General features: G+C 43.2%; 1 protein-coding gene across 1 annotated transcript in view; it reads left to right on the top strand.

The window, feature by feature from the left end:
- Positions 1–14,003, top strand: part of ATE1 (arginyltransferase 1) — a 160,611-nt gene that overhangs the window by 55,081 nt on the left and 91,527 nt on the right. The window contains exons 10-11 of the mRNA XM_019555462.1: positions 5,713–5,894; positions 13,850–13,949. Coding sequence (XP_019411007.1) covers positions 5,713–5,894; positions 13,850–13,949 — 282 coding nt within the window. The remainder of the gene's footprint in view (positions 1–5,712; positions 5,895–13,849; positions 13,950–14,003) is intronic.

The raw sequence follows: 14,003 nt of genomic DNA on the forward strand, positions 1-14,003 counted from the left end.
CCACATCCCCCCTAGCATACATCCTGCATGCCCAGCTGCCAGACAGGATGAGACCTGCTGGCAGGAGCTGTGGCTGCATGGGCAGCTGTCCCCACATCCTTGTTAGTGAAGGGTTCAGGGGGAGCGCTGGTTTTAGTAATGCCACATGGCAGGTATTAGTTAAAAAAATAATTGGTGAAATCTGTGCAAAGAGAAACATTTGAGGTAATTTGGTTTTAGGTCTCCGAACCTTGAAATTGGGTCATTAAAAGGCATGGGTTATTTTATGTGACTTTTTTCTGAAAATGGGGGCATATTTTGAAAATACAGATGTAGGACTTTTCTGAATGCAGGGTAACTTTTCTAAATGAGAGAAAATTATCTTTGCTAATGTACTCCTGTCTTAGCTCTCCAAGTACTGATTCAGTGGGTTTAATTTGAAATGTCTGTAGCTAAGTACTTAATTTTGTGCTATATAAATGCTTAGACTGTAAACATTACTTACATGGTCTTTATCTTTGTACTTGGTGTTCAGATAACTTAGATGAAGTGATTTTGCTCAGGTGATTGATTTCTTTTGAGACATATGGTAACAATTAGAATAAGTTTTACTGCCCATCATCTCTTCAGACTAGGCTACTGTATCAAAATATTTGATTAAACCCACCTTTTGTTGCTGTAATTTGAAACAGTTGGCAGAAGTAGGCAATACCATCAGATTTATTGAGTGAGAAGCAGCTCTTTCTGAAGATCTGGCTGTACAGTGAAAAACATGACTAGATGGATAATTAAGTTGAGCCCTGTGGAATTCAGGATTAAAGTGAACTAGATGGTAAAGAAAATGGTATGCCGAAGGTGATTGTGTAATAAATTTTAAATTAGGAGATTATTTTATTTATGATTTGAAGAACCAGTCGGCGCCTTCAGATACTTTACCCAATACAGATGCATCATAACTGCCCATATAAGTAAACCAAGAAGCCAAAGCAGAAATAAATTCCATAATGTTCCTATAGTTCAGGGCTTTCTGAGTGGCAGAGACTTCACACCCTGCAGGTCACACCAACAGGGGCCTCCCTCCCATCCCTCTCCGAACCCCATGCTGTATGCAGCAACCCTCCTACCTTTGCTGCTGCATCATGTACCCTCACGGGTGTGCCCTCCCTCCCATGAGGCACCACATCCTTGTGCTACATGCTCCAGGCTCCCTCTCTGCTCCCTGTGCTGTGCTACACTGCTCTGCTCTGTCCACAGGGGTGTGAGCAGGGAGCGGAGGTGGAAGGAAAGAGGAGAAGCTGGGAGATCCTCCTGTTGCAGCTACAATGATGGGGAAACAACAGCTGGAGGGAGCCTAGGGGCAGCAACTTGACCTCTTGTGGCCTGCATGTTGGATAGCCTTGCTGTATAGCAGATCCTACCTGCCATATCCCTATAGTGCTGCAACAAATATGGTTGGGATTCTGAAGTGAAAGTCACTGAGTCATTCAAAGTGAACATAAGCATGAAGCCTTTCAGCATAAATGTGAAGCTCTTTTCTGTCTGAGAAAAGGCTTATAATAGTATTAACGGTGAGTAAACTGTGAAATAGGATATCTGTGGTTACATAGTGAACCTCTTGGAATAGGAATCAAGAATGGAATGGAGTAGGATGAAAATGTGCGCTCCCTTTTCGTAGAAGAATGAAAATTTGGAAATCCCTTAGAGACTGCTGGAGCACAAGGTTAATAACGTACAATGAAAAGAGAGCCTGTGGTTCTCTCATTAATGAGCATGTACCTAAACAGAGGCAGAGCCTGGGCATTTCTGTGCCTTGGGCAGCAGTGTGCCTGTGGCCAGCCACCAATTGCAGTACTTTTGCTCCTTCCCCTTCCCTCCCCCCCTGCTCCCCAAGGCTCATGTCAGTGCCCCAAGTTCCCAAGATACATATATCAGCACCCAGAGCTAATGCCTCCCACCCCCTCCCTGGGCTCAATTAGGATGTTATGGTCTGTTTTATATTGTGTTTATCCCAGATTTATTTAAATTAATAGTTATCTACAGATATATGGCTGTGGAAAACAGGTGACTGTATTTGTAATTTTATGTAATACTGATTTTTCTTGTTTTTCTGTAAACTACCTATTTTCATTTTTAAAAAATGTACATATGAAGTCAGTATTCGGCTACTCAAATTCATACACTCCTGGTTTATCGTGTTCCCTGCATTGTAGTTTTGATGTACACCTTCCAAAAAGATGGAAACACTTCATAGAAAAAAGTGTGTGAACTGTCCGCTTGAAAAGTAGATTTTTTTTAAAAAAAAATGTAAGGCTTTTTTTTTCTTTTGAAGGTGCAGTAGAAGGGAGAGGTGCATATCTAATTGCATTCAAAGGGGATTGAGTTTGTCCCATTCAAATCTCCATAGCTTGAGCCTAGTTACAAGGATTTGCATAGGCAGATGAAATATAAAATATATGTTATAATCTTCCTTTATGCTGAAAATGTAGTCAACTCCTGCAGGGATTTTTTTTTGGTTTGTTTTTAAACCAAAAGTTTTAGATGCTAAATAAAGTAGTACTTTAGTATGGGGACAACACAAATTCATTTAAGCTATCTGGACTTTTATTCCTGGAGTAATGTATTGAGGAAGATGATAGTGACATCTAAAAGTTACTTAAATGATTCAGTATACGAGTCTTGGAAAGCACTGTGTCTGTCCAGTGCACAGCACTCTTGTTGCTCACCTTGGCAATTTTCAAAGGACCGGGTCAAACTGCAGAAGTATGGCTGAATTGGAACTTAAAGCCTGTTTCTGAGTGACTGCGATCACCCTTCAGCTAAACAGAGCAAAGGGCTCGAAAGGATATCTTTTATATAAGAAGGCCTTACAAATAGATTATATAAAATATACTACCTCATAACTTTAGCTTAAAAATGTTAGTAGGTGTGATTGATTTAACTCAATGCACTGCATGTAATCTCTTATAATAGTAATAGTTCTATTAAGTTTCTTACATAAGATGTGAAAAGAAAGTGGCCTTGCCAGTGAAAACCATAAACCAAGGTGAAAAGAAAACAGGATGATGATACGCTGGGATCTGGGTTTTCCATTTCGCATGGAAAAACAGAGTAAACCGCAGATTTTATCTTTTACCAGAGGCAAACGCGGATTTCTCATTTTACCAGAGAAACCCACAGATTTTAGAGCTTTGCAATGACCCTTCTGCAGGCTGGCAGTTTCAGGAGTGGAGGGGAGGGTGGTCAGGCAAGGGGTGCCATGTCCATGGCTGCCAAGGCAGCCTGGAGAGTAGCTTCTGTAAGTAAGTGGCGGCAGGTGGGGGAAGGAGGCCCCCACACGGAGGGAGTTGGGCAGGGCTGGGGCTGCTGCCCTTCCAGGCAGTGTGTGGAACTTGGGGCCTGAGGCCACAATGTGCAACCGCAGCGCCCCCACGGAGTAGGAGGGGGCCGCAAGCACCTTGTCCAGGGCCTGCGGGGGCTGGCTTCGTGCCACTGCGTGCACCCCTGTGGGGCAGGGGAGATCTGCGTGTGGGGCAGGGCAGGGGGTTGTGCGCTTTGGGCTCAGGCTCGGGCTCCCACCCTACTGCCCTCCACAGCCTGGTGGCTGTGACCCAGTATGGCAGGGCAGAGTGCAGCCATGCAGGAAAGCTACTTGCTGCTGCCAGCTCCACGCTGTCCTGGCAACATGTCCCCTGTGTACGTGGGGGTGGCAGCGCCGGGTCACACCAGCAGGCTGCAGAAGCCATGTGGGAGGGCAGGAGCCTGAGTCTGCAGTGTGGACCCACTCCGCCCACCACCCCACACAGATCTGGGGGGCATGGGTCACCCCTGCCCCTGGGAGTGCCCCATCTGCCCAAGCCCACAGTAGGGGGGAGCCAGGCTCCGTGCTCTGCTCTGCTGCAGCAGCTGTTGCCTTCTGCCGGGGCAGGGGCCGTGGACCCGGGTCCCTGGCCCCATAGCTCTGGCAGAGTGGGGAGGGAGGGGCACCAGCAGGGCTGTGGGGAGGGAGTGAGGAGCACCAGCAGGGCTAGAAGGGCTGTGGTGGGGTGTCTTTCATTTCAGTAATGGATTTGGGGGTGTTTTATCAGAGAATTTGCAACTTTGTTTTTATCAGGGAAAATCAGAATCCCTTGTAATAAGCAGTATTCAAAGATGGTGAGGGAAGGAGCTAAGAAATCCTCCCTTCCAGAAAATTAATTTTCACTGGGACATAATTCCCATCTAATTAATGCTTCCCAAGTCTATAGAAAAACTGTTTCAGTTTAGTTCCCAAAGTCTCAGTGAAACAAAGAAATCTGAATAAAACATGCAGCTAATCTTATTCAAGTAAGCCATGTATAAATACTGGGTATAGACTAAAGGGAAACTTGGTGAACTCAACAAATTAAAAAAGAGCTACTCCTAGTCTCCCCCCTCTTCCAGCCTGCTTAGTCTCCCTGAGTGGTATAGTTGAGAAACTGCATTAGGTTGTCACAGACCACTAGAGCTAGGGGAATTGTTAGCTTTACCTTAATTCTATATAAGCTTGCAAAAGAGGTCCTGATCATGTGAGAAATAAAGCTGTGTTTTGATGATCTCTTTTATTGGACCAACCGTGTAGTTGAGGAGCAGGCAGTAGGCATGTAAATGTTTAAAAAAAAAAAAAAAATTGTTTCACCTCCTGGTTAAATGATTAATGGATATCACAGCAGCTTGGATAGCTGTTGCTGGGAGCAGCTCTGGGCTTCTGGGGCCCCTTTGACTGTAGGGAGGCAAGGAGGAGGCAAGCCCAGCCAGACAGCACAGCCCAGTGAAGCCCTGCCCTGGGAGGGAAGGGAGCACATGTGAAGAAGCAGCTAATTTCTTTAATTGATGAGTCATTTGGTTGCTTGCTGTTTTGCTCTTAGGCAAGGAGTAGAGAGCTCTGAGACTTCCAGGGGAAGAGAATGGCGAAGCAGCAGCTTTAATTTTGGAGATTTCCCTGTGTGGCCCCCTGCTGCTGATTGGCAGAGGAGCCTCATTACTTGCCTTTCATCACCTGTGCCTTATGGCCTGGAAGTGAAAACCAGTTTTAAATAGGCTACAGTTTTCACCTCCTGGCCATCGGGCACAAGCAGTGGGTGATGGGACCCCTCCACCTATCAGCAGTAGGAGGGAATGTAGGGGAAACTCCAAGATTCAAGAAGTCGCCACGCTGCGCATTTCTGGTGCAAATTTCCCCTCACCCTCCCTTTTTTCTTCCTTCTCACTCCTCCCTCCCTCCTACCTGCCCTGCACCACAGGGCTTCCCTCTCCACCCCCCTTCCCCTTCTTCCCTGCCAGACTGCACCCAGCCGCAAGGTAAAGGATAACTGGTAAACTAACTGGTTATCGCTGCACTTATCGGTTAAATGTTTAACCTTGATCAATTAATTGTTTAACGTTTCACATCCCTAATGGGCTGTTGTCTGTCTTGCTGAAGGTGAAATGGTCCCAAGTTTATTATAATAAAGTGTAAGATAATATGCAGAAAGTATGTGACTTTTAAAAAACAAAAGATATAACTGAACAGTGTATCGGTCTTTCTGACAATAAAGTGTAAACCTCCTATTAGAACCTGTGTAATGCATTGAAATGTAAAACCTTGTTAATTTCAGTGTTCATCAAGTGTAGAACAAAACAAAAATCCAGTGTTCATTGTTCTGTAATAGGCTTTTTAGTTCTTTTCACTGATAATTGGTTTAATTGATATTTATCCCTATTTTTGGTTTTCCTTAGGCAGAGAACCCTACTAATGGACCTGATTGTGGTTATGGTTCTTTTCATCAGCAGTATTGGCTAGATGGGAAGATAATTGCTGTGGGAGTAATTGACATTCTTCCATACTGTGTGTCCTCTGTGTACCTGTACTATGATCCTGACTATTCTTTCCTGTCTCTGGGAGTCTACTCTGCATTAAGGTAAGAGGATACTTTTGGCCTTCAGTTAGCTATAATAGTGGTTTATATTTATTCTGAAATATGAGCTTTTGTTCTTTATCTGAAATGAAATCTTATAGTGGAAACATTAAGAAAGTGTTTGTTTAATTGTGATGATGGAGAAATTTCTATTAGAGCAAAATCTTGACAGTAGCTAGTTGAAATTTAGGTTGGGCTCTGCACTTTTTCAGCATTGTCTCTTAGGATTCAAGCTACTATGTAGATTGAAAATACAGAATTAAATTTAGATTGGGGGGGAGGGAGGAGGCAGGGGTATTTAATTAAAACATTTTTTTTGCTCCCTCTTTTTACTTAGAGAGCAAGACCCAGTTTTAATTAAGTGCCTATGTTTAAATAAACTTTAGGTCAGCAATAGATTACATCAGGGGTGTGTAATTATTTTGGCTGGAGAGATGCTTAACGAGCATTGGTGAGCTTTCAAGGGCCCTGCCCCTTGACAGGTGCCTCCCCAATTGCCATCTTGGGACTGGAAGTCCCGCCCCTAGCCCATGACCTTTGCCACCTGAAGTCCCTACCCTGGTGCCAGAAGTACTTCTTTTGGAGGAGGGATGTTGCCATCTTGGAACTGGAAAAAAACAAATCATATACTAAAAAATCAAACATCTACTACAACATATTTTAATTTTATTTCAAAAAATATTTTTCTCCTGGTTTATGTGTGTTTGCACAATGTATATAATGGTGATTTGCATAATAGCTCAAAATAGTCTCACTTTTGTATATTGTGTGTGGACGGGTAATGGGGTATGTGGTTGGGGGCTGCGTGTAGGTGTAGGTGGGGAAGTGGTTGGGGTGTGGGAGTGTTTGTGTGGGAGGGTTCGGGTGTGTGTGAGAGTATAGTGGGGGGTGGGAGAGAATGTAGAAGTATAGTGCAGGGTGGAGTGTGTGGGAGGGTTTGGGGGGGTGGTCCTCGGAGTCCCCAGACTGTGCGCAGCCCTGGAGCTGCATGTTGTGTCAGCGAGTGGGGCCAGCCCTGCCCAGTCGCATAGTGTGCAGCCTCTGCACTCCCACCCAAGTCCCCAGCTGCACATGGTGGCAGCGTGCGGGGCCGGCCGCACCCGGCTGCATAGCACACAGCTTCTGCGGTTCCACCCTAGTCCCTGGCCACAAGTGGCAGCAGCATGTGGGGCCAGCACCACCTGGCCCCGTAGTACACAGCTCCTGCACACCCCTTGAAAGTTCCCAGCCGCATGTGGCAGTGAGTGGGAGCAGTCTAGCTCAGCCCCATAGTGTGCAGGTCCTGCAGCATGTGGGGCTTGCCTGTCCTGGCTCCATAGCACATGATTACTGTCACTCCCAGCCCCCTTTCCCACAGTGGGAGTCCCTGACCCCCATCCCAGGGGGGTCTTACCTCAATTTCCACTGTTCAGGGAGGGAGGGCTGGGAAGCATCCACAGGGCAGCCAGGCAAAAACCTCTGCCAAGTGGATGCTTTTCATCTCCACCACCCCCTGCCGTGGGGCTGGGGACAGGTCAGGCTAGGCTGGGGGGGGTGTTGGTTGCTTAACAACCAGAGCTGCACCTCCTGCATGGAGGCACTGGCTTTCTGAGGGGCAGCCAAGGGCTAGGGCCCATGACAATTCTTCCAGCTTATGGAGGAGCCTTGCAGGCTGGATGAAATAGCTTGGTGGGCCAAATCCAGCCTGCAGGCTGTATTTTGTGCCCACACCTAGATTAGATTCTGCCCTTACTCATCAGGTCGTCTAATTGATTTTGGTGTTTGCTTCCCTACATCCACTCCACTCCAGAACTACTAAATGAGTACAGTTTTGATACATATTGCTACCAGTTCTAACATCTGGATACAAAGAAAAACTTAAGCATTCTTTTGTAGATTTTCATTTTTCTTTGTTTTATCACATTTTTTCAGCCATATTATTGCTATTAATAAGTTTTAAAATGCAACTCCAGCTTTCAAAAAACAATGCATTTGTGTAGGTATTTATATAGTTATACAAACAGCGTTTAACCCATTTTAAACTTTCTGCATCAGAATTTAAGAAAGGCAGTACATCTCTTCAGAACTCTATCACTAATGTTTAATAAGTAATAACCTAAAACCAATTTTAAAAAGTTGACATATGAGAAATTGAAAAAAGACAAGTTACAAAATGAACAGTTCTTCACAGATTGATTTTTTTCTAGTTAGGACATTAAAAATTAATTAAATTAAAATAGGAGTTAAATATTTTAAAGGATATGAGTTCTAATTAATTTGTCACACTTCATCAAGATACTTCTTTAAGAAAAGGAGACAAGAAAAATGTTGATTTAAAATTAGACCAAGGTCACGTGTATTGACTACTGCAGTTTATTTAATATAGGTAATTTTATGCTTGAACAGCAAGGCCCTAATCATTCAAAGTCTTATGCATATACTTTACTCTCAGTGCACAAGTAATTCCATTAACTCCATCTCCTAAACATTAGAGCAGTTTTAGCTACAATTCAGTTAAGTAGGCATGCGAGTATTGGCAGGATCAAGGCAAGCACTTACCTGAGAATTATGCTTAAATGTTTAAGTGAACACCATCAAGTTGAAATGTAATCGTTCCCAGCTTTGCAGAGAAGGGTCACAAGGGGCTCTTTTTCTTTTTCTCTTTCTCCATATATCATGCTATCTGCAGGTGATGTCATTCAAAACATGGCTTTAACTGTCATCTTTATATTGATGACTGTTCTTTCCATCCAAACTAAAATTTGTGGTGGGGTGCGTTGCATCTATTCATCAGTATCCAGCTTTCAGTTCATGCCTGGCTATAGCTAATCCTGCTCAGTCTCTCATTTAGTCCCTTTACCTCTGCTTCTTAGATTCATAGATGTAAGGGGCTGGAAGGGACCTTGCAAGATCATCAGGTCCAGCCTCCATGCACGAGGCAGGAAAGACAACTGGGGTCAGGTGACCCCAGTAAGGTGACAGTCCAGTCTCCTCTTGAAGATTTCCAGGGTAGGTGATTGCACCACTTCTAGGGAAAGTCTGTTCCACAGTCTGTACACCCTGACTGTGAAGATGTTTTTCCTAGAGTTGAGCCTGAAGTGGTCTTCCAGGAGTTTGTGGCCATTACTCCTGGTTTTCCCCAAGGGTGGCCTGGTGAACAGTTGTTCACTGTGCTCTTAATGAATTCCCCTGATGTAGTGGTAGGCTGCTACCAAGTCCCCTCTCAGCCTTCTCTTTTTTTAGGCTGAAGAGACCCAAGTCTCAGCCCCTCCTTGTATGGTCTGCCTTGCAAGTCTCTGATCGCTAAATTTGCTTTATCAGACTTGATAAACTGTCAGAAAAATCCAGTGCATTTTTAACCTTTTGCTGTCACCCTAGTTTTGGTGTTCCTGGGATCATAGACTGCGGTACTACTCAATAGAGTAAGATTTGGAAGGTCTCAACCATCTTGATTAATTTCCATCTATGTATATATGACACCTTATTAGAAAAAAAAATGTCCATGTTGGGACTAAGGGAAATTAAGCTGCTGAAATGTTATTCCATCCATTTTATTCCTAGTTGTGTATGTATGCTTTTTATTAACATGGAAACTTAATTGTCACAGTCTTGCTTGAGCTCCCTTGGTAAACCGGGCAGTTGTGTTTGGATCTATGCACTTGATCAGTGTGTTTCAAAGTCCTCCCTGAATTTGAGGAGTCTTGAGTTTCATTTTTTCCTCTCTCAAACGTTTATTCCAGTCAGACTGTCACTGCTTCCACTTCTGTGCGTGGAATCCAGTTATCTGTCTGCCCTGGTTCTCCAAGACAGCCAAGTTGCTCAAATATATCCTTCCCAAGAGCTTCATCTTCTAGGATAATTCAGAAAACCTGCGAGTTGAAGCAGGAAAAACCCAACCTTGGAGATAAATTTCTAAATCAGTTGCACGTACCAGAGAGAGCGTGGGAGGTCATAAACACCTGACCATAGTTCCCTCTCTCAGAATCCTAACCACTCTTCATGGTTTTCTGTGTTCTGTTTTGTGCCTTCAGAAAACCAGGTCCCATTTTCTGGATCTGTTTTTCTCTGCCTCAGGTTTTTCCTCCCAATTATGAATTTTTCTTTGACTCTTGCAACAAGCTCCCCTAACTTCTTTAGGTCTAGCACCCAAGGCTTCTCTTGAACATCCCCTTTGAACAGCAGTCTTTAACACTTTAAATGCTTTGTCTTTTTTGCCTTTTCTGCCATCACTTCAATTCTACCTCCTGTATACAACCTAGGGAGAACTGTCTTTGGGCTTTCTCTCTCTTCTTCGGTGCTTCCATTGGAATGGAAGGCTATGAAGATTAAAAACTCTTAATTGTGCCTGTGGTACCTCCCTACTCCTGAATTGGACTATATGGCTGTATGACAGGACACTGTTTGTGCCGGCCACTTTAAGTGCCTGGAGCTAGCAGCTATCAGGTGGCTGATGAGGGCAGCCGTTTTGAATCTGGGGCTGCCCATATAAACAGGGCAGTTCTGCTGCTGGAGGTCAGGCAACAACATCGCCTGGCCAGAGGGCTGCTGGTATCATCTGAAGGAAAGGGAGGAGCTGTAGGGGATGGTAAGGAGGCTCCTGGTCCTGGGCATGACTTAAAACTGCACTCTGCTGGGAGTGGGTGGCCTGGTGGGGCTCCCAGTGGTGCGGGAACCCCCAGGAAATGCCAGGCCAGTTACCACCCTGGTGAAAGGCAGGTCGGGGCACCTTAACCCCTAGCCCCCACAATTGGGTGGGTTACCCTTTGTTTGGAGGGTCTGGAAGGTGGACCCCAAACAAAGAGTGTGAAGCCATGGACTCATGAACTTGTCTGACATTTCCCCTGACAGGTCAATGCTGGAGCCAGGACTGGAAGGGTCAAAGGGCCAGGGGCCTGCCGCGAGGAACGCCCAAGAGCTGAGCGCCTGGGGTTCCCACTGGCCTGGAGGTGGATGAGGGCTAGTAGCCCTAGATCCTGGGGGGGGACCACACCTGTGAGGGGGAAGCAGCTCAGGTAGCCATGTTTGCCGTGGATGAAGGTGGAATAGGTTGCCGGAAGAGAGGAATACAGGCGAGGTTCAATTAGTAGGATTCAGGGGCCCAGTGTGGGGGCCGGTCACTGTGAGGATATCTAGATGCCATCTGCGAGGCTTGGGCTGTGGTGTAGGGGAGGAATGGAGCCGCAGGTAGTGCCCCCGGCAATGGGGCAGAAAATGGACAGCCTCCCCCTTAATTGACATCTATTAATTTATTACCAACAAGGTGTGGCGGATGAGAAGGTGGGCGGTTAGTTCAGAAACAGATGGGTGGGCCATGGTTAAATCAGCCCCAAGAAGGTTCCCTGTTATAGGCTGCTAGGTTACAGACGTAAAAAAAAATTCCCAAAACAAAAATACCCCAGTGTTTTGCTTTGAACTCTGCACATTGGGTTAAATTAATTTAAGATAAAAGCACCAAAAAGCCCTGCTGAAGCACCTGATCTATACAGATGCTGCAGAGCCAGGTTGAACTAATGTTCTGGTTGTGTGTGTGTGTGTGTGAGAGATCCCTTTTAGTAAGTGGCTGATTTCTATATTTACTGAAGTATCTAACAATGACAGCAATTTCATAAGATTAATTGCAAAGAGTTCTGGAGTTACTAGTAACAACAGTTTTTTAAGAACATTCACAATATTATCTAAGTGACCATTTTGTTTTTGGAATCATTTACTACTTTACTGGTCTAGCTTTTCCAGTTTTTTTGCCTAAATAAAAATAATCTTTCAGCGGGGTTCAGCATATGCAATATGCTATATTTTCAAATGTGTGGGGTTTTTTCCTTATTTTTTGTATGTATCATATTACTCTGTGAAACAGTAGAGACACAGGCCAAGCTTGTGAATGCTTGGAATGATTTTGAATTTCCTACATAATAAATTCTAAACTTTTATGTAAGTGCAACATGTTTTCATGGTTCACCTACCTATGAGGCCAACTTACAAATCCTGCTACTTTTGAGGCAATAAAGATGTATTCTAGCACTAGTAGAATGGGCCAGTCTAATGTTACTCTTCCTTCAAAAAAATTAGAGGTTTAGAGAGAATTTAGGAAGTCAGACAAGGAATCTGATAGCATGAAAGCTGTTGCCAATTTTACTCTGAGGAGGCCGAAACTGCACTGCAGTCTTGTCCCTTCCACTGCATGCTATTGTGAGAACTTGTGGAGAAAGAGATTCGAGTGAGTGTAGAAATTTAAGTAAAGAACAAGGAAAGTTAGAAGAAAGCTACCTGAAAAGTTGTATCATTTTTAATGATTTTCATCAGAAGATACAAACTGACCACAAGATGCACTGAGAATTTCTCTGTTTCCATTCCCAGAATGAAGTTCAGTCTCTTGAAGATGACCCGAATTCATGAATGCTAAAGCATGTATTCTCAATCCCTTCTTTTTATGAAAGAAAAAAATATATGTCAGGTTCTAGTAAAACTGTTTTACATAGCATTGTAATCCTGGTTTAAAGTTTTATATTCATTTCCTTAACAAAAGAATGAAAGCCGTTTTCTGAGCGTTGGTTGGGAAGGGCAGCATATAAATCCTAATAAAATTGATGTCTATGTAGTAGTAGTGTACGGTCAGCAACTTGTACTCTGTTTTGCCAGAGTTTGCCAAATTCTCACGATCATTTTCTAACTGTAACATTGGTTGATTTCATTTTTAAAAGGTAATTAAAGGGCTCTGCCATCCCTTTTACATATGCACTTTATATGGTTTGCAGAGCATAGGTAGACTGTCGGCCTTCTGTAACCCTTGTTAGCCTCTCTGTCCAGGTGTGGTAGTATGGAGATCTGCAAGAGGCTAATTTACCTTAAGTTTTAGCCCATGCAGAGCTCTGTAACCACCACAACTAGATTGCTTCTTAATTTAAGTTAGCACTACAGTATATGGTGTTGAACATACCCCTTCGCCATCCTGCTTTTATCGGATTAAATCACAGTCAAGATTTAGTCCAGGAGGAAATAAAATTTAATTACAGATATGAAGATGGTATTTTTCCTTTTAAACCCTTTTCTCTTTCAGTTGATTTGCAGTAAAGTACTCATTGAGCTTGGTATAGAATTACAGTTGAAAATATAAATATGCAATGCATTTAATTTCCATTGTAATTAAATTTCATTTTTCAGTATTTTCTAATATTCCCATTGCTAATTTAGTAGTTAAAGCCATTTTTAAATAACTGCTTTTTAGACCATTCTTCCCCAAACGCATGTACTATTAGGCACTGAAAGTAGGAGCTAGCATCCAAGTTCCAGCCTGATGCAAATTTATACTGCCAAGTTACAAAATGCCTTAAAATGGGCCTTATAATGGAAACACTGACAATCTTTGCTACAGCAGCACTTGCCCAGTACCCGTATTGTAAAAAGGAAAAGTTATTGTGGAATACTGTGATGCTTTTTGCTTTTAAATTAGATGAGAAAATTGCACAACAGACAGATAGGTGAAAAATAGATTTTGCTGCATACAGATGGAGATATTTGCATGTGAATTGCCAGACCACATATAATAGAATAAACAAGAAGCTTCTCCTTGAAACTTGTTGATTTAAAAAAATACTCTGATGTGTGCCTGTAAGTTTTAGCCTGTCTGTATACAATGACGGGCCAGATTTCTATAGAAGTCCAGTGTGCATGAATATTAACAAGAAACCTGTTAAATGGGCACCTTTAATCACTTGCTATTTGAATTTCAGATCAGCCACTTGGCAGGATAGAATGCAAAAATGAGGGCTTTTTTGTTTGAAATGGTTTTGTGAGGTTTTTGTTTGGTTTGGTTTTTTAAACTTACTTTTGAATTTATAATTTTCATTCTTCACTTGGTAGGAGTTTGGTCTTTTAAATAAGTCCTGAGATGTATAGATCTGTGTAATATATTTCCTTTATACAAATACGATATACAAACCTATATTTGTAATTAATTGTTCCCTTTTCTTTTACCTTAACAGAGAAATTGCTTTCACTAGGCAACTCCATGAAAAAGCTCCTGATCTATCTTATTATTACATGGGTTTCTACATTCATTCATGCCCGAAAATGAGATATAAGGTAATGTGTGTTTTTAATTATTCCATCGGCCTATTTGATGCTGTTTTGAAATGT

Source organism: Crocodylus porosus, unplaced genomic scaffold, assembly GCF_001723895.1.
Source record: "Crocodylus porosus isolate Cpor-Errol unplaced genomic scaffold, CroPor_comp1, whole genome shotgun sequence".
NCBI lineage: Eukaryota > Metazoa > Chordata > Crocodylia > Crocodylidae > Crocodylus > Crocodylus porosus.